We start from the raw sequence: 19,096 nt of genomic DNA on the forward strand, positions 1-19,096 counted from the left end.
AAGTAAATGTCAGATAAAGATGTCTCGGTCAGATATGTATAGATGAGTGTTCATACTGCAGATGTATTGCATGCATATCCGATTTATAACCTCATACAAAAGATGCCCAGGTCGGTTTTGAAAAAAAAAAATAAAAAATCTGATTGTTACTGTTCACACTACATGAGAATAATCTATGTGTTGAATATGGGCAAAAAAAAATCTGAATTGAGCTGCACTGCAAACATATCTTAATTGCTCATGGTCGTAACCACGCATAAAATCAAGCTCTTGTCACCATCTCCCCTTTCATCCCTCTCTCTCTCACACACACACACACGCACACACACACAAGTATCTCGTGGGCGAATGTGGGGGTGGTTCGTGTCTGTTACATTACATAGAGGAGGGATTACAGTCTTATTGCCAGGAGGAAGAAATTGTCCCTTCATCTGCACATCCGGCCTTGGATACAGTGGAACTTCCTGACAGAAGGCAGCATAGATAGCGGTCTGTAGTTGGGGTGGGTGGGGTCTGCATAGATTATGCACCTGAGCTCAATTTTGGAACACACACTTTGAGTGCCCAGCACACTCCTTGCAAAGTTATACACATTTCAAGTCACACTATTCTGCTAACTGTCTGGCCACACTGTCACAGGCAAAAACTGTTTTACAAAACGAGCTCACTTTGCAGTCATCCTGAGCGCTAAAAATAAGCCACAAGTAAGCTGTTGGCAAGGGCGTGGTGGCCATCGGTAATTTCGTGAGGTTGCCCCGACGGTCAAAAAACCCCTCCCAACACCTACTCATGAGGCCGCGAAACAGGGCTGAATTATGGTCCCAGGCCCTGGTTGTCGGTGTTGCGTAAAATGGAAGGAGCAGGAAGAGTGAGAGCGGTTAGAATTTGGTTTCTCTTTATCTCTTAGTGAAATTATACTTTTTCTGGTGTGTGTGTGTTTTGAAATGGAAAATCACAATTTATTTTGTTTTGATGTTTACTGTAAACACCTTGCAATTTAACATGTTGAAATGTGGATTTGTGTGTTTACAACACTTTGACAAAAGTAGCACCTCAAGCTGACATAGCCTACCTTTTGCACAGACAAACGCAAAAGCCAGATGTGGTTTTAATTTTTCCCATCAGCGTGTTACTAATATGTTAATTGTTTGAAACACAAAAATAATTTTTTGTGAGTTAAAGTTAAAGGTTAGTTGAAGTTAAAGGCTTCTTTAGTTAAGCAGGAGAACTTTTTTTTTTTTTCAATTTGATGAAAGTTTTTTTTTTTTTTTTGTGAAGAGTTTGTCCAAAACAGCCAATATACTTACAATAATCTGCTAAGGCTGTCATAAAAAAATGTAAGTGAAAGTTGAGACACCAGTCCCCCATTGTTGCTATCACGATCGAACTGAATAACAACACACGCATATTTATTATTCTGGAGCAATATTGTTTTTATTGTTTCCCACAACTGAGGTTGGGCCTTCCACAATGTGTGTGTGCGTGCCTGTACCTGAGGGCAGGTTTACAATCAAAAGGGGGATCTGTTTACACTGCCAACAACATAGAACTGCTTTATAATAAACAATGATCGTTTACATTCAAAACCAGAAAAACTTAGTTTGTAATGAAAATAAATCAAGGATGGTAAAGTTTATCCATTTAATTGTTCATCTTCTCTTTTAAATTACATACTTTCTTTGTCATTTATGGTATTGGTCATTCTAATTGTAGCCAAAGCCGAGTGTCCAAGAGTTTTTTATTTTTCCCTCCCCAAACTGCTCAGAAAATAGTTTGGGCTGACTGGTTAAAATGATAATCTTATTAAAATAAAAAAAATCCCGTGCTCACTGCTGACTTGGGACGAGCCATGATTGTGACGTAAAAGGAACAATAGCCGATTAGGAAGTAACCTGAGACTCACGCGATTGTCAGACACAAATAAAGGAGCAACAGATTGTGTTGAGTGTTGGCATAACGTGTCTCCATGCATGTCATTCGCCACACTAAAAATGCCAAGGAGAAAGCTTTTGGAACTACACTTTAGTTTTCACCTCATATAACAGTTTTGTTTTATTTTCTGGCAGTCTGGATAGCATGTGGTAGCATTGCACCTCTTAGATTTCAATCTTTGTGGGGGCAGGCTCTTGATTGTGAGCAGTGACGTCATTATGTGTGTGCTGGTGTGCTGTATTGGTGTGAAGTACACCACACGTTAAAGCCGTTGCATGCACTAATTTTCCTCAGATCAGAACGTGTGTACCCTACTTGGTCACTCCAATTGTAAGCGAGTTTGTTTTACTCCTCCAACACCTATGAACACAGCACAGAAATGTATGCTGCTCATTTCTGTGTTATGACAACAACTGCCTATAACATATGTTAATAAAACGCTGCACTGCTTGTATAGAAGAAGAAAGTTGCCAACTGTTACGAAAAGCCTCTCACTGTGGGCGTGCCTCATTTCTTTTTTGCATCAAGTAGAACCAACAGTGGAGCACCAAGCTTCGGAAATGCGCACAGTAGCTGCATAAGTAGGTCAGTCCTTCTCAAATATGTGGCCGTGCCTCTTTTGGGTGGGCATGGTGCGATGCCAGTGGAGTGGGGTTGCTTGTTACCATGGGGAACATGCTTTAAAAAAAACAAAAAAAAATCATTGTGTTCAGAATTACGACTGGTTATACATTAAAAGAAAATGACACCTTTTGACACATTATGTCCTTGTACTGCTGTGCATTTTGTCATGGCTGTCAGATGTGATTGTTTCCCTAATCCTTGTGTCAATTGCAGTCACACCTTTTTGTTTGTGGTGTGTCCCCTTTTGAGTTGAAGGAATCGAGCGAGTCAAGCATATCTACAGATCCTCAGGTGACAATGTTGAAATTACAATCCTCAACATTCCTTGACACATTCTTCCATCTGTATTGAACTTCATTTTTGTCTTATCTGTCGTTTGTGTGCTTAGCAATTAGGAAATTGAGCAGTGACAAGTTGGTCTTAACTCATTCACGACCAGCCCAGTAAAAAAAAAATGGATTTTGACGTATTTATCCGTCAATGGTATTGAATGAGTTAACATGATGGGCATGAATGTTATATTACTTTTGGGCTTTTAGTGTTTGATTTGAACCCTTCTTTGTTATTTCTAAGATTTAAAAAAATGGGCGAACTTGAAGAATTTTGTGGCTGTCCTTTCTTCGGTTTGGGTGTCCAGTAAAAACTCAAGCCTGCCATGAACTGTGAGCTTCATTGCCACTGTCAACATTGAGGCAAGTTTTACATTGCCAATGCCTGAGCGCTTGCCATCCAAGAAAGATGTCTCAGCTTCAACATTTTTATTTTTATTGCGCTCATTTTTAACAAATGATATGTGCAATCACACAGTCCAGACAACAGATCACTTTCAAGGCACTCTCTCTTCCCCGTTATCCGCCTGATCTAAAATTTTTTTCAGTACTCGTTCTAATCAGTCAACTTTAGACTTGTGGGTTGATGTTTAGGATGCGGAAATAAAAATATAAGGTTAATTTAATCATAGCAGCAAGGCCAACTAATTTGAGTCGGAAAATCTGCATTGATTTTAAAGATGTGAATGTCTTGGTTCACGATCTCATGAATCTCAATGTAGCTTGAAAAGGTTTGATGTTGTTGATATTTTGTTCTTCTTATTAAACATAACAGAAGCTGCAAAAACACTTCGTCTTTGATAAAATGCGACATTTTTCAATACTGACAAGCTAATTCATATTGTAAAATGATTATCTACTTTAAACAAGAATACCATATCATAACCCTAACCTCTTGAACTAAGCCGTGCCTCGTCGAGTGGAATCGCAATCCAACTGAATCGAAGCAAATTGAACCGTTCTTCAATCTTGCTGTACCCCGTGTATTGAGATATATATTTCAAATGGACTTTTTATTGGAGAGATGCACATACCTAAAGCAGCCCAAATCATGATCATGATTAAATTGGACTAATTGTGCTACCCACCCATGGCAGACAGCATATAGATGCGCTGGACCACTGGTAGCTGTGACGCGCATTTGAAGTGTTGATCAGTGCTTCCTGCAATTTGCGTTCGACGTCATCGACGCGCGTGCCCGATGGTTGCTGTGCTATTCACTTGTATTTTTATTTTATTCTCTATTTACAAGTCGACATACAGATTTAATATGGCATCTCTATACAATATCTACAGTAGTTTCATGTCCTTGCAACTCTTAATTTCTTATCTATGTACTCTTTTTAAATGTTGTCCCTAGTGTTCAGATGGAGACACCACAGTCGGGTGAACCAGAGTTTACGGAACAAGTTGACAAGCTTGGGTTACAAAAACGTAACCTTTCAAAACGCTTATTTAGGGCCACTATTATATATATGTTTATTTTTTTTTTTTAATTACCGACTCCTTTATTCAGATGAAATCATTTGTCCATGTTGCACAGCATTATCTCATTATGTAGCGCAGGGGTAGGGAACTCCGGTTCCAGGGGAGCTCTCCCTACTCCCTAAACACCAGATTCAAACGTGGGGTACATCAACAAGCCCTGTGGAAGCCTGAAATGATTATTTGCATCAGGTGTGTTTGGAGTAGGGTGAGGTCTCAAACAGGTACGATATGGCTCTCCAGGAACTGGAGTTCCCTACCCCTGAAGTGTGTCAGCAATCTAAGCAATGGAAATGAAATGTACCAATTTTTTCAGGACGAGTGGTCGAATACCTTGTCAGAATTTTGCCAAAAGATTTTTGATGACTTAAAAAAAATATTTGGTCCTCTTTGGATAGAAGGAAATTCAAAACAAATTTAATCTTGGGCACCAAAGTCTTGTCTTTGAAACTCAATGAAAATATACTGTATCTATAATAGTGATCAACAATTTTTCATCTGACCCGATTTAACTGGAATTCTGGTCCTTGGCCAATTTTTCAACATCCAATCAGTCAGCCACAGTCAGTGATCAGTGAAAAAAATGTGTTCTTTTGAAATTTGAAGTTCTATTGTGGTACCTCACACTATTTGGTTTTTAGCCAAAAACAATGACAGTAACGATTGAGAAGTGAAACATTCGAATTTTAAAAGTGTGACATTTTGTTAAAGAAATACATCAATTTTCTTAGGTTGATAACAATGTTTTACAGTTCTGAAAAGTGACATCCTTAAAGGGATTTAAACAAAGTCAAGCGTTTGATTTACTCAAAATTGTAACATCTGTGTTTTTCACTTTTATTGCAGACAAATGATGGCTTCAAATATTGGTTTATCGTCTCCCTTGACTACTAATAATTGGTGTCGGTATATAGGCCCTGAAAAAACTCTATTGGTCTCTCACTAATCTGTAACCACTCCAACTTGGAAAAAGAAGTTTGAAACATTTCATAAATGCTGCAAAATAATGCAAAAGTCATGATTGAAGGTAAACGATTTAACGGAAGTCTACCTGTAATTACTATTTCCGCTTGACAGTCAAAATATTTCTGCAGTTAGTGCAGCAAGACAGTGCCGACATTGTGAACCAACCGGAATCACAAATGGCTGACTGTGTGAATGACTGAACAAATGACATAGTATGGAGCGTTCCGTAAGCATGTGATGCGAATGATTTCAGTACAGCACAAAAGAGATTTCCTTTCACTCCATATTCAAATATCATAAAAATGAACAACAAGCTTTGCAACAGATGAAATAGTGTCATACATACACAGGGTCGAGCATTGGGTTGGTGATGTGGGTGTTAATATATTAATTGGATGGAATGTTGGCAGGCAAGCAAGTCATGGAATGGAATGCGTAGATTTCTGGTCAATCATGCAATTGTCCTTCGCCACAATGCATTGACAAGGGAAACTGCTGGGTGTGTTAATATCCGAGTTGAAGAATTTTACAATTAGTGTCAATCAACTGCCCCAACTTTTATTTGTACCGTTATTGGCCACTACAATAGTCGATTTAATTTCAGCCATCCCCAAAATCACCAAATGGAAGAAGATGATTGGCTGTTGGCTGTAACCCTTCATTAGGGTTACATCGAAAGGCAAAGAAGACTGCAAACTGGATCATGTCTTCAGCATTCATATTTTTCCCAATAGTGTGAATTGTCTCCTTCAAGTCTGAAAAGCAGCTCTGAGTTTGCTCCATGGTGATACATTACCCAAGGTATTGTTTTCCTTTGCTACCATAGAGACTGCCGACATGACACTTAGCGCTCAGATGAAGGCCTCAGGTGGCTTAACTCCTCGCCACAGTTAACACCTGATCAAGGGAGGGACGCTGATAACTGGGGAAAGTCAGAAAGAAAGATTTGGGTTTCTGTATTTATTTATTTGTAATATGTGATTTCGGGGGTTATTTGCCTCACAGGAAGATTCCAATATTTTATCCTTTCCCTGTCATTGATTGAACATCGTTTTGACTGCAGCTTGCATTGCATCCTGATGCGTATTTTTGTACATTTTTTGTCAGATGCTGGGTTGTTTCACAGGGAACTGTTTGACATTACATTGATACTACCTTAAAAATATGCTTTCTTTATAACAAGCATATTGTTTTACAATTGGAATCCTTCACCTTTCTGTAACGTCTACATCTTCCATCTTAATTAAATGATGAAGATCAGCAATTTATTTGTTGTAAAGGAATTGGGTGAAATGACTGTAAAATGATGCGCTTGATGGTACTGCCTCACTTGTTAGTGTCCCGGTAACTTGACACTGTGTGCTCAAGTTGGCTAGCTACAGACAGCCTCTGATTCTTGTGTGTACACATGCAAACACACGCAGCCAGGCTTTGAATCTGGAATACTGGCCATTCAGGTCCGTTCGGTTCTTTTAGGTATGTGACACAAGCACATTTATCTTCAACTCACGTGTAAACTAAACCACATGCTCTTTGTCCGCCCACATTTGAGTAACTGTGACACATTTCCGATGCTCAAATGGATCTCAGTCAGTCATTTAAAAAATGGACTAAATCCAAACACAAACACCTCCGCACAATCCTAAAATAATCGATATATTCATTGTAAGGTATTAAAATGAGTGAGTTACTTTGGAGGCTTTCATTCCTATTATCCATTATGCGTTCAATATTATAACTGAAAACATTTTCATTATATTGCTGATAAATGAATGCAGAAACATCCATGTTTTCATTTCACATTTTATTGTGCAAAAAGTTATATGGCTGAAATAATAAAATATTAAGGTTCAGTCCGCCAGTACATTATTATGAGCAAATTTTGCACAGAAATTTCTCTCTCTCTCTCTCTCGCTTGCTTGCTTTCTCTAGATGTTTTTATTTTTATTTTTATTTTTATTTTTATTTTTATTTTTATTTTTATTTTTAGATTTAAAAGGTCACTTTAAGTCATATTCAGGTGACAGTGCATGTCCAGTTCAGCTGTGCAGTGAATTGGGCAAACAGGCGGAGGGAGTTCGGTAACCAATAGTTGGTTGGCATCCAAGCAGTGCTTATGCACACTTTTCAGTTGTGAGGCAACAATTGAAACCCCACACACGGGTGTCCCATTGTCTTTATTAGAAATGACGACAACCATTGTCATATGTTTCTTACTCTGTCCTTACCAATCAAAGGTTTGACTTTAGATTTTTTTTTTAACCTTGACTGCATTCCTCTGCGTGTTGTGTGTGATGTTTGGTTAATATGTGACTTATAACTGAACACCACATGCCGCTTTGCCTTAAAATATACGGTATGCTTCAAAGTTGAGGGAAATAATGAATAATCTGATAATGTTACAGAACAAGGTCAATGAGAAGGACTCGTTGGGGGTGGGTGGGCGTCGCCCGAAACAACACTGGTTTTCTGTGTCTGAGAAGGAATATAAAAGAGAACAAAGGAACTAGTTACTGGAGAAAAAGTGTGGCGATGAGGCCTCGTACCATCACAACACTGACACTGGAGTGGGCTAACAAGGGCAGAGGAGGAGAGAATTTGGATGGATTAATTTCATCAATAAGTTTTGGGAACGGAAAGAGTGTAAATAATGATCCAAAATCGCCAAATGAAAATTTGCACAACTAATTTTACACTACAAAGTCTATATGAATTTAGATCACCATTCAAGGCTTATGCCACATTGCCCCGAATTTACGTTCTTGGTGCCATCCATCCATCCATCTGCAGAGTAAACTCATTTCAGCCGCTTGTATCCGAGATCTCGTTCTTTCGGTCACGACCCACAGCTCGTGACCATAGTTGAGTGTAGGAACGGAGATCGACCAGTAAATCGAGAGCTTCGCTTTTCGGCTTAGCTCCTTCTTCACCACGACAACCCGATACAGTGTCCGCATCACAGCAGACGCTACACCGATCCACCTGTCGACCTTGCTCTATCCTACCCTCACTCATGAACAAGACCCCAAGATAATTGAAGTCCTCTACTCTGGGAAGGATCTTGTCCCCGACCCGGAGAGGGCACTCCACCCTTTTCTGACTGAGGACTATGGTCTCAAATTTGGATGTGCTGATCTCAATCCCAACCTATTAACACTCAGCTGTGAACCGCTCCTGTGAGAGTTGGGGATCACAGCTTGAAGACAACAGTACCAGATCATCTACAAAAAGCAGAGATGCAATAGTGAGACCACCAAACCGGACCCCTTACTTGCCTCGGCTGCGGCTAAAAAGTCTGTCCATAAAAGTTATTAACAGAATCTGTGACAAAGGGCAGCCTTGGCAGAGTCAATTCCTCATAGGAAATTAATCCAATTTACTGCCGGCTATGCTCTGACATTGGTGGTACAGGACCGAACAACCTGCTTTAGGGGGCTCTGTAACACATCCGACCGAAGTACAACCCACAGAACTCCCCAAGGCACACGGCCGAACGCCTTCTCCAAGGCCACAAAACTCCTGTAAATTGGTTGGGTGAACCCCCATGCACCCTCGTGGACTCTGCCGAGAGTGTAGAGCTGGTCCACTTTTCTGCAGCTGGGACGAAAACCGCACTGCTCCTCCTGAATCTGAGCTTCGACGTCCCAATCGACCCTCCTCTCCAGGACTCCTGAATAGCCCTTACCAGGGAGGCTGAGGAGTGTGATTCCTCTGTAATTGTAACCCTCTGGACCCCCTTCTTAAAGAGGGGGAACACCACCCCGGTCTGCCAATCCAGAGGCACTGTCCCCGATGTCCACGGAATGTTATAGAGGCGAGTCAACCATGACAGCCCCTCAACATCCAGAGCCTTTAGGAACTCCGGTCGGATCGCGTCCACCCCGGGCTTTGCCACAGAGGTGTTTGTTAACGTCCTCGTTTCCTTTTTGGGCAAATTAACAGTAATTCTTGTTCAAGGCCACATTTCTTCGGCACCACAGCATGTTTAAAATGTTGGGGGACTACAACACTAGACAGACTGCCGTTAATAATGTCCAAAACTGAAATCTGAAATATTCTAAAATCATAATGTCATTCAAAAGTGAAATTCTCTATAAAGATAAAAACAAACTTTTTTTTTTTTTTTTCATCTGATATTAATGCGAGAAGTCATTTCAAACGGAATGATTCTCTTTTATTATTTCTATGTGTGGGCGGCACGGTGAGCGACTGGTTAGCACGCTGGCCTCACAGTGCAAAGGTCGTGGGATTCCGGTTCCGTCCTTCCTGTGCATGTTCTCCCCCTGCCTGCGTGGGTTTCCTCTGGGTACTCCAGTTTTCTCCCACATTCCAAACAGAATGAAATTGCTCCACGTAAACACTTCAATCACAATAAAAAAGGCCAAATACAAATAGAAATTGATTCGGATTCACAGTCTCGTTCGAACAAACGTTGTGTAAACGGTTCAATCCGAATAGGCAGGCGTAAATGTGTAATTAACCATCCCTACTACTGTGCTAAATAGACTTATGAACTCAAGTCTTGTTTACATTGATCTGCACCTCAGGTGGCTATAAAACTGCGGTTTTGATTAATGTCATGGCACAAGTACACGGAAGATGGTAATAGATCACGTAACATGTAAACAGTTGACTACAGAGATCTTCAATCATAATGACCAAAAAGTCCCCAAACCCATCTGATGATGATGAGTCATGGCCTATGATAGAAAATAATGATTTTGCTTCCTGCTGGTACAGTTTATCACACCTCATGAAAATGGGTGAGGCAATGCCATTGAGAAGAGATTTTGGTGATTTATTTTTGAAAAGTACCACATAGGATGGCCGAGTGGTCTAAGGCGCCGCGTTCAGGACCCAGTCTCCCCAGGAGGCCTGGGTTCGAATCTCGAATTTCCCCATTGTGGGACTAATAAAGGGAATATTATTATTATTATTATTATTATTATTATAAGCAAATTATCTGAAAATGATCCCAAGTCACACAGAGCCGTAAAGCACCTTAAGACACTCACATTTGCATACCATGCTCATATTTCACACGACAACTGTTTGTCCTCACTCTTTTCAAACTATGTATTTAAATGTGATTTATGCTGGTTTTGTGCGTTTGGGTTATGAGAGGAATGTCTCGCTGCTGGTCACAGCACACATGCAACAACAGTCCTGTTGTTGCAGTCATTCATAAATTAACCTGACGCACTTGCACATTCCCATTTGTAGAAACGTCGCAGCTTTCACAGGGATGAGAAAGGATTGAAAGAGAACATTGAATTTGTCTAAATAATGCAAATACACGCTCTTCTTATCTGATGCACAACTGTTTTGGGGTTGGAGGCAATGGTGAGCTCAGCAACAGTAAACTTGTTTTTCTTTTTTTTTTCTTAATTAAATCAAGGGTCACTCCGAGAGTTGCTCATCCCTGAATTAGAGCGTTGCTGTCTCAGCAATGCATATCTGTGAATTTTTCACATTTTGCTGCATCTCAAATAAGATTCTTCAATTTCTTTGCACTCTTTTTCATTTTTGGTTCTCAGTTTGCAATGTGTGTCCAATACATGCTCTGCATTTTCACATTTGTGAAAGTAGCAGTGGTAGTGGCACTGACCAAACTATATCCTGATGAGCTCAGTGTAATGTCTATCTTTAAATTGGACCAATGGGGTGAAGAGGCCGAGCATGTTTCATAGGCTTCTATATGTCGACTGGTTCCGTTTATTGACTGTACTGCAAATGGATTAATTCATTAATTATTGGGATTGATTGTGTGCATAATCAAAAGGGGATGCGATTGATTTCTGGTGTGTCCCGGGTAATGTACAGCTAGTTAGCAGTGGCTAATGATATATCGTCAGCCTGAGCAAACTGAGCTCACTAATTGTCATACGTTCTACATAATCACTTAGGTGCTACTTGGTGAAATGATTCTGCAGGATTGTTGTGTTGCCTTTTTGGTGGACTTAACTTGCACAGCGGCTTCATTTACACTCATGTAATGTGTGTGTGTGTGGGGGGGGTGCGTGCGTGTGTGTGTGTGGTGTGCACCAGGTTCAAAGTGTGTGCTGAGAGAATGAAATTATGACATAATAAAAATGGTCACCGTTAAGTATTGTTCTCAAACACAACGGATATACTGTTGCTGTCCGTTGGACATCTTGTATATCCAAATACGGTCAAATTATTTAGTTTCAAAAATTTATACTAACGTCCCCACTTGGTCTGTATTTTTTAGGCAGTTTTAGCCGTAAAGTGGTGAAAATAGCTTGATAACAAATAAAAACACACTTCCGATTTTGTTACGCAACTTAAAAAAAAAAAAGCTGTGTGGCGTAATTGTCGCCTCTCTTTAAAATCTGAGTGTTTTTTTTTTTTTTAACAAATGAAAATCGTAAGTTTCTCCGGCTTAATTTGGCCGGTTTGTTTAAAATCCATCCCTGTGACGCTTCGTTGCAGAAGGACCCTCGTGTGTCACGGAGGTAAGTCTCCGTTTCATATTAATATCCACTTAATAGACAAGGTTAGCTGACTCATTGTTTTATTTATTGCGTCACTTATGGCTTTAGACCTTTAGGAAGGCATTTGTGAAGTTGTCGGGCAGTTTGCTTTTGTGAATTTTCACAGGCCTTCAGTACGGTGTGTGCATCATGTGATTGCGGACTTGGAAGTAGTCTTTATCAATGCCAGCGTTAATTTAGGCAATTGGATGTAATTTTTTTTAGGTATGATTACGATTACATTGACATGAGTGTCCAATATCAATATTATATATAAAACAACTCAAAAAAGCAGTGCCTGAGAACTCAAAACGTTTTTTTCTACCTCCTGTAAAGTTGTTATTTTGATAGTGCAGCGACGATATACACATAACGACGGTAAATTTGGTGGGAAAAGATGGACCTGTCGGTGTCGAGCAGAGGCAGACGACACTGGCCGTACTCCCCGCATGGATGAAATGAAGGACACCATCGGCATATCCCTCCACACCGATTGCAGGCACCTGGGCACATTGCCAGTCATCAAGTTTACCCACCACGCTCAACCAATGCATGCTAGGAAGTGTGAGGCTACATGTATATTGACATGTAGAGCCAGCACTAACAAACTAATTTAGAATATTGCCCAGTGTGAGATTAATGAATTATTTTGGACACACATAGAAGGTGTGATACTGAAGTTACTTAGACATTGTTTGTGCTTTATCTGGAAACCTAATCTGAGTGTATTTTGCAAGAGGAATGTTGTTTGTATAGATATTGTAGTGTTTTCTTAGACCACAGAAAGCCATGCTTAATCGTGTGATATGCATACATGAACAGAAGCTCATGGAAAGCAAATGAGTCAAGTTGGGGTTTGTGCTTATGCTCCAAAGGCAGAAGACAAAAATGATTAAATTAAAAAGACATTAAGTCAATTGGTTAATATTTCCTGTATGAGCCGTTTCTGTGTTGATTTATGTTTTGGATTTAAAACTCCCACTACTTGGGAAAGGTGTGGTGTCAATTAGCCACAGGTCTCCATAATCAATGGGATGATGAGACCCAGGTGTTGCAAGTGGGAAAAGCAAAAGGATGTGATGTAGTATGGCTGTGTCCGTGAACGTGGACCAGGTTGGCATCAAGTTTGACTTGATTATGGAAATTGGAGAAAGGACAAAAGTGGGCATTTGGTACTGTTTCGTTTTACATTCACATTGAAGCAGTTAAGAAAATCGCAATTAATCGCAAGTAATACATCTTTATTGTTTAACTGAAAATAGTGGAGCGGACATTTTAGTCATTTAATCACCCGTCAAACCGAGACACCATGACCGTTTTTGATGGGTAAGAGGGTCACTCCATTTCCTTTGTCTCTTTTGTTGTCCATCAGTTTTAACACAGTGACAAAGAAAACTTTGCTTGCATTGCAGGGCATAATGTTAGGATTTATTTATTATTTTTTTTTTTTTGTAGCAGATCACATTACCAAAACAAATGTGACTTTATGTGAACAGAATGTGTCCATTAAGAGACACACATGTTGTGTGACGCAGTATTTATGGAAATCATTTTCGGTCCTGATGCATTTGTGGCATTTTCATGGAATTTTGTGCTTGAACTGAAAAAAAAAATGGTTGAATTCTATTCTATAAATAAATTATATGTGACCTTTGAAATTTCTGTATTCTCCATGAAGTGACCCTAAATTATGATCTGCTCTTTATCTCAGCTATAATTTTGGTGTTTTGTGACAGTATAAGAAATGTACAATAGCTTAACAATTAGCATGGCTTTGCTGTCTTTCTCCTGTTACTACCACTCGTCCTCCTTTTGTGATAAGTAGCATTTACTTACATAAGAGTGGCCTTTGCAATTATTTATGACTTATGTTATGTTGAGCGCGGCACGGTGGCCCGATTGGTTAGCACAATGGCCTCACAATGTGGTGGTCGTGGGTTTGATCCCGGCTCCAGCCTTCCTGTGTGGAGTTTGCATGTTCTCCCCGTGCCTGCATGGGTTTCCTCCGGGTCCTCTCCGTTACTTTCCTCCCACATGCCAAAACATGCGTGACAGGTTGATTGGACACTCGAAATTGACCCTATGTATGAGTATGAGCGCGGATGGTTGTTTGTCTATTTGTGCCCTGCGATTGGCTGGCAACCAGCTCAGGGTGTACCCCGCCTACTGCCCGAAGATAGCTGGGATAGGCTCCAGCAACCCCCGCGAACCTAGTGAGGAGAAGCGGTACAGATAATGGATGGATGTTTTGTTTACACCATAACAATGTTGACCAGCCAGCCATAGATCGTAGGAAGCTGGGGCGCAGCAAAATAGTGGGCTCCAAGCATTGTCTGATACAAACAAACAAAGTGATGGCCAACTATTCAATTTGGGTGGACCTTTTTTTCTCCTGGACTTCATTCATGAAATTCTTACTAGCCAGCATCTGATTCACTTATTGGTCTTTCACCGTGGCGGACTGGCCTGGAGCTTACCATTCAATGTCGGAATTTATTTTTTTGCATTAAATATCCTGAACAATCAGCGTTAAAGGCTTAATGTTCACTGATGTCCCCAGAAAAATATGAACTATCTCTAAACTTTCACAGTTTTCTATAATACAAATGACTATTTTCACGACCATAAGGCGCACTTTAAAGGCCCAAAGCTGCCTTTCTCAAAACGTATGCTAGCATGCATGCTAGCTATTGTTTTAGCGCTGCGGCAATGACTTGATGTATCTTCGTCCAATCTTACTTCGTCCTTTGTTTGCGCTTAATACAGTAAAAGCACATGCAACTGAGAAAGTATTAGGTATTGTGCGCGCTATGGACGTGAAAATACGGTAGGCCAAATGATGTCCATGTTGATGCCCAGCATGGGCTGATTACCAGTTTGAAGGTTTACTGTGGTTTTATAAAGTCAAACTTTCAATAAGCGCTCATACTAGCCGTCACCGGTAATCAGTTTTTCAATAAATTTCTCCTCTTCAGCGCATAATGAAGCAGAAGGAGGGAACAAGGAGGGTGCTGCAAACACAGATGCCTTTTTGCGCTCTTTTGTTCTTATTGTGCATTGCACTCAAAAAGAAAAACTAAAACAAAAGTGTGCCAGCAGGTACAAGTTAGCCCAAAGGACAACCCGAGTAACCCGTGGGCTTGTTCTAGAAATAGCTCACCAGTGATGAGTCACTATAACTTGCTAAAAATAATCGAACCACAAGATCAATGTTAACATTATTTCAATGTAACATGATACATATTTCTCATGTACTTTATATTTTAGATTTTGTGAAAATAAATTGTGTTCACTGGCAAAAATGCAGTTTTTATTCATCCAAATATTTTTAAACAAGGTCATTTTGGAGCTGTAAGTTTTAATATATTGCAGCCTTTTTACTCACAGTTATCATAGAGTCACCCCATGTACACAACAGCTCCATTGTCTCCAGTGCTAGATCAAGAGTGGCGATCCATGGTCTGATCACCCCCCGCTGGGTTGCTCAGGTGGGGGTGTCTGACGATCTGCGACCAGAAAAACCCGTTGACCCTCGGTTCTTCACCGAGGACGTGACCAGGTTCACCATACAAACGGATGGTGAATGACAGGAGCCTGGTGGAAGGCAATTGTGGAAATGAAATGAAACCAAATAATCCAAAAAGATCATTTCACAAAAGCACGTAGCAGAATGTTTTGCATCCCAACCTCATTTTCCTGTCCACATCCAGAATTGCATTGCAGAGTTCATTGTTTACATTGTGATGTCAGTCATCTTCTATGGAGTGGTCTCCTGGGTAGGAGGCATCTCGGGCCGGGACAAAAAGAGACTGGACAAACTAGTGAGGAGGTCCAGCTCTGTCCTGGGCTGCTCCCTGGACTCTGTGGACTCAGTGGGGGACAGGGGGATGACGGCAAAACTGTCATCAATGCTGGACAACCTAGCCCACCCACTCAATGACATTCTGAGAACACTCCACAGCTCCTTCAGTGACAGACTTTTACACCCTCGCTGTACCAGAGAGAGATTTCGCCGCTCCTTCCTGCCAACTGCTGTCAGACTTTTTAACAAGAACATTGGGTCAGGCCTACAAACGGGAGGGCATTAGTGCAATTGTGCAGTCCTAGGATGCAATATATACTACTACTGTACTTTCAGCCAATGGTGTACTTAAATATTGACCAATGATGTATTTTGTTTACCATTACAGTATTCTTATAACAGTACTTCTATCACTGCAGTATTTCTACCATTGCAGGACGTTCACTATTACAGTACTTTTATCATTGCAGTATTTCCTATCATTGCGGTACTTTTACTATTACAGTACTTTTACCATTGCAGTGCTTTTACCATTGCAGTACTTTCATCATTGCAGTATTTTTCTATCGTTGCAGTACTTTTACTATTACAGTACTTTTACCATTACAGTATATTTTATCATTGCAGTACTTTTTACCATTACAGTACTTTTATCATTGCAGTATTTTTTATCATGCAGTACTTTTCTATCATTTCAGTACTCTTACCATTACAGTACTTTTATCATTGCAATATTTTTATCATTGCAGTATTTTCAATCATTCACTAGTTTTTATCTTTACAGCGTTTCCCCCTCTGTATAATGGACAGGCATTAGGAGTGTTTCCTTACACTTAGATACGTTTATACTGTGTATATTTGCATGCTTTTTATGAATGTCTGCTGCTGATGTTATACATAAACGGCTACTTTACGCCGCCGACTCTGTGTGATCTATATCTTTGCTGCTGTAACACCTCAAATTTCCCCATTGTGGGACTAATAAAGGACATCTTATCTTATCTTATCTTATGTGTAAACATAATTCTGGCTCAGATCAGCCAATGGAGTGTACACAACCTTCTCAGAATTGGACGAAATATGGTTTATTTGTTCATCATGATCTTACAACACAGAATCCCTAATTTTACGGACCCCACTCCAGCGGTTTGGGGGATGTGGCCCACCAATTTTTTTTTAGATTTCAGCAAAACGGGATTGGATGCAAACCTTTACACATCAATATCTCGTCATTTTCTAGGGCAATTTTTAAAAGAAAGATATTGTTCAAATGGGAATTCAATAGGTATTCTCAATATTATATGTTATATTATTTTAATTTTTTTATTTTCTTTTATGATTGTGGTATGTTAAGGTCCCTTGACCTTTTGACCTTTGCTTGGACCTAAATCTCACCTTGCTGACCACACAACCTTGAGATAAACTTTCCCTGAAATTCAACCCCCAAAAATTGGTTTTAAAAAAATACCCATGCCAAAAACATTTTGAAATAAATACATTTTTAAAAAACAAAGTAATATTATATGTATGAATGTTTTATATTTTTTTAGTCCAATTATTGTAATGAAATATTTCATGGTTTTTATTCTATCAATGTCATGCTTTTTCAAATAATTATATTGTAGTTTTTCCCCAAGATTTTATAAAATAAGAAACCTTTTTTTAAGCAACCATGTCTATAGTGATTTTTTTCCCCTGACGATTTCTTTTTGAATAGCCTTTGGGGATTCTGTGACGCTCTCCCAACTACATTCAGGTCACTGCAAGTAAAAGGCACTTGAAGCTACTTGAAACACTATATAAAGTTTAAGCTTGATAAAGTTTGTAATATTGTGTAATCCAGTTATAATGTTGCATAAAGGTACATGTAATCACCATACCATAGCATACAGACTATAAGAGTGGTCCCCATCCACAGTACTGGGCCACTTTGGACGGGAGTGTGGCGAGCTGCACAGAAAAAAGAAAAAAAAATTGCAGTACTTTCAATTTATTTATTATTCGAGGCTGATTAATATTTTCTTTTGAAAAGTGACCGGCTTTTCTCAGTTCCATGCATCCATGATGTACTCATATTAAAATGCTAAACGTCTCAGTCGCATTACGCTAATATTAAACCCAGAATCGAGCAAAATGAGTAACAAACAGACCACGTACGAAGCCCGCTCTGCACAATATGCGGTGAGCGGTTCTTTATTAAGTGTTATGCTGAGTTATACCGCAACCTTCATGAGAATAATCGGCTTGGATAATGGCTGAATGAACGGTTCTCACACACTTGTCCGGTGGTGCTTTATGTTGGCGCATTTTAGGTTGACGCTGCTAATATAGTTATAGAAATATGTAACTTCACATTTCTTGTTATATCGACAAAATAGCCCAATTTTTGTATTGCTCGTTCATGTACGTTATTTTTTTTCTGGTGTGTCTGTTGCATTACCGTAGTGACCATATTAAGGTACATAAAAATACACAGTTGATTTCCATTTGTTGTGGTAGCATTTTATTAGTGAGAGAGTGGACAGGTGAGAATATGCCAGTTGATCCTAGTCTTTGGCGAAACTGAAAATGTGTTTTTGGAAAGTTCCTAATGCGCACTTTCTTCTCTTATTTTAACTCTCTCTTAATCAGCTTTTGCTCTTCTTTATTTGCTCCAGAATCTGAGGGAGAGGAAGAACTCCAGTAAACCGACAGAAGAAAAAACGACTGTAGCAACAGAGAAAGATGACGACCAGAATGCTCCATACAATCTCTGCAGCTCCGTGGACCTTGAAAACGTATGAGAACTATTTTCTTTTCAGTTCTTCATTCTGTCCCATTAATGAATGACTCCTGACCTCATGGGTAGCTGGCATAGAAATGTACAAAAAAGTATGAATATCTTACTGCGGCAACTCAAACTATATTACTTCACCTTCCACCTGACATTTTTAATATCAAAACACTGGACTGCATGCCGTTGAACAAAGTGGCCAGTGACGGATTTAAGTGGACAAAGGGGAAATGGCCATCAGGTCATTCACCTTGCCTTTCTTCATCACTGTCCCTGTTTGTTTTTTTGTACACTCTGGATTCTGTCTCCCTCCCTTACTCTTTCCCAACCTTTATTAAGCCAAGCACATATTATTTGACATATTAACAGAAATGTCACGGCACACCAACAAACCAAACTGTCATGCATGTAACCTTCTGCCAAATAGTGAAAAACAATGTAATTGTCCTCCTTTCACTGTATGTTGCTGGCATGAAAGTCCAACAAAAATATATTTTTTTTATCCTAAATAAGTGTTTTTGTAATCCAGTGAAATTGGATAATTTCCAAACAGCACACCAAATGCTTTTTCATCGCACACTAATGTGCCAGGACACACTGGTTAGTAATCAACATAATAGCAAATGTCATTTACACAATTTATTCGATAATGGAACGGGTGACCAATTTAATGGTACAGAAATTACAAACA

At 39.7% G+C, this 19,096-nt stretch overlaps 1 protein-coding gene across 1 annotated transcript in view; it reads left to right on the forward strand.

Annotated features, from left to right (window-relative positions):
* Positions 1-19,096, forward strand: part of fa2h (fatty acid 2-hydroxylase) — a 36,664-nt gene that overhangs the window by 9,412 nt on the left and 8,156 nt on the right. The window contains exon 2 of the mRNA XM_088299449.1: positions 18,290-18,409. Within this exon, the coding sequence (XP_088155575.1) occupies positions 18,290-18,409 (120 nt within the window). The remainder of the gene's footprint in view (positions 1-18,289; positions 18,410-19,096) is intronic.

This window comes from Idiotropiscis lumnitzeri, chromosome 6, assembly GCF_059441095.1.
Source record: "Idiotropiscis lumnitzeri isolate Australia: NSW breed Sydney's pygmy pipehorse chromosome 6, RoL_Ilum_1.0, whole genome shotgun sequence".
Classification (NCBI taxonomy): Eukaryota; Metazoa; Chordata; class Actinopteri; order Syngnathiformes; family Syngnathidae; genus Idiotropiscis; species Idiotropiscis lumnitzeri.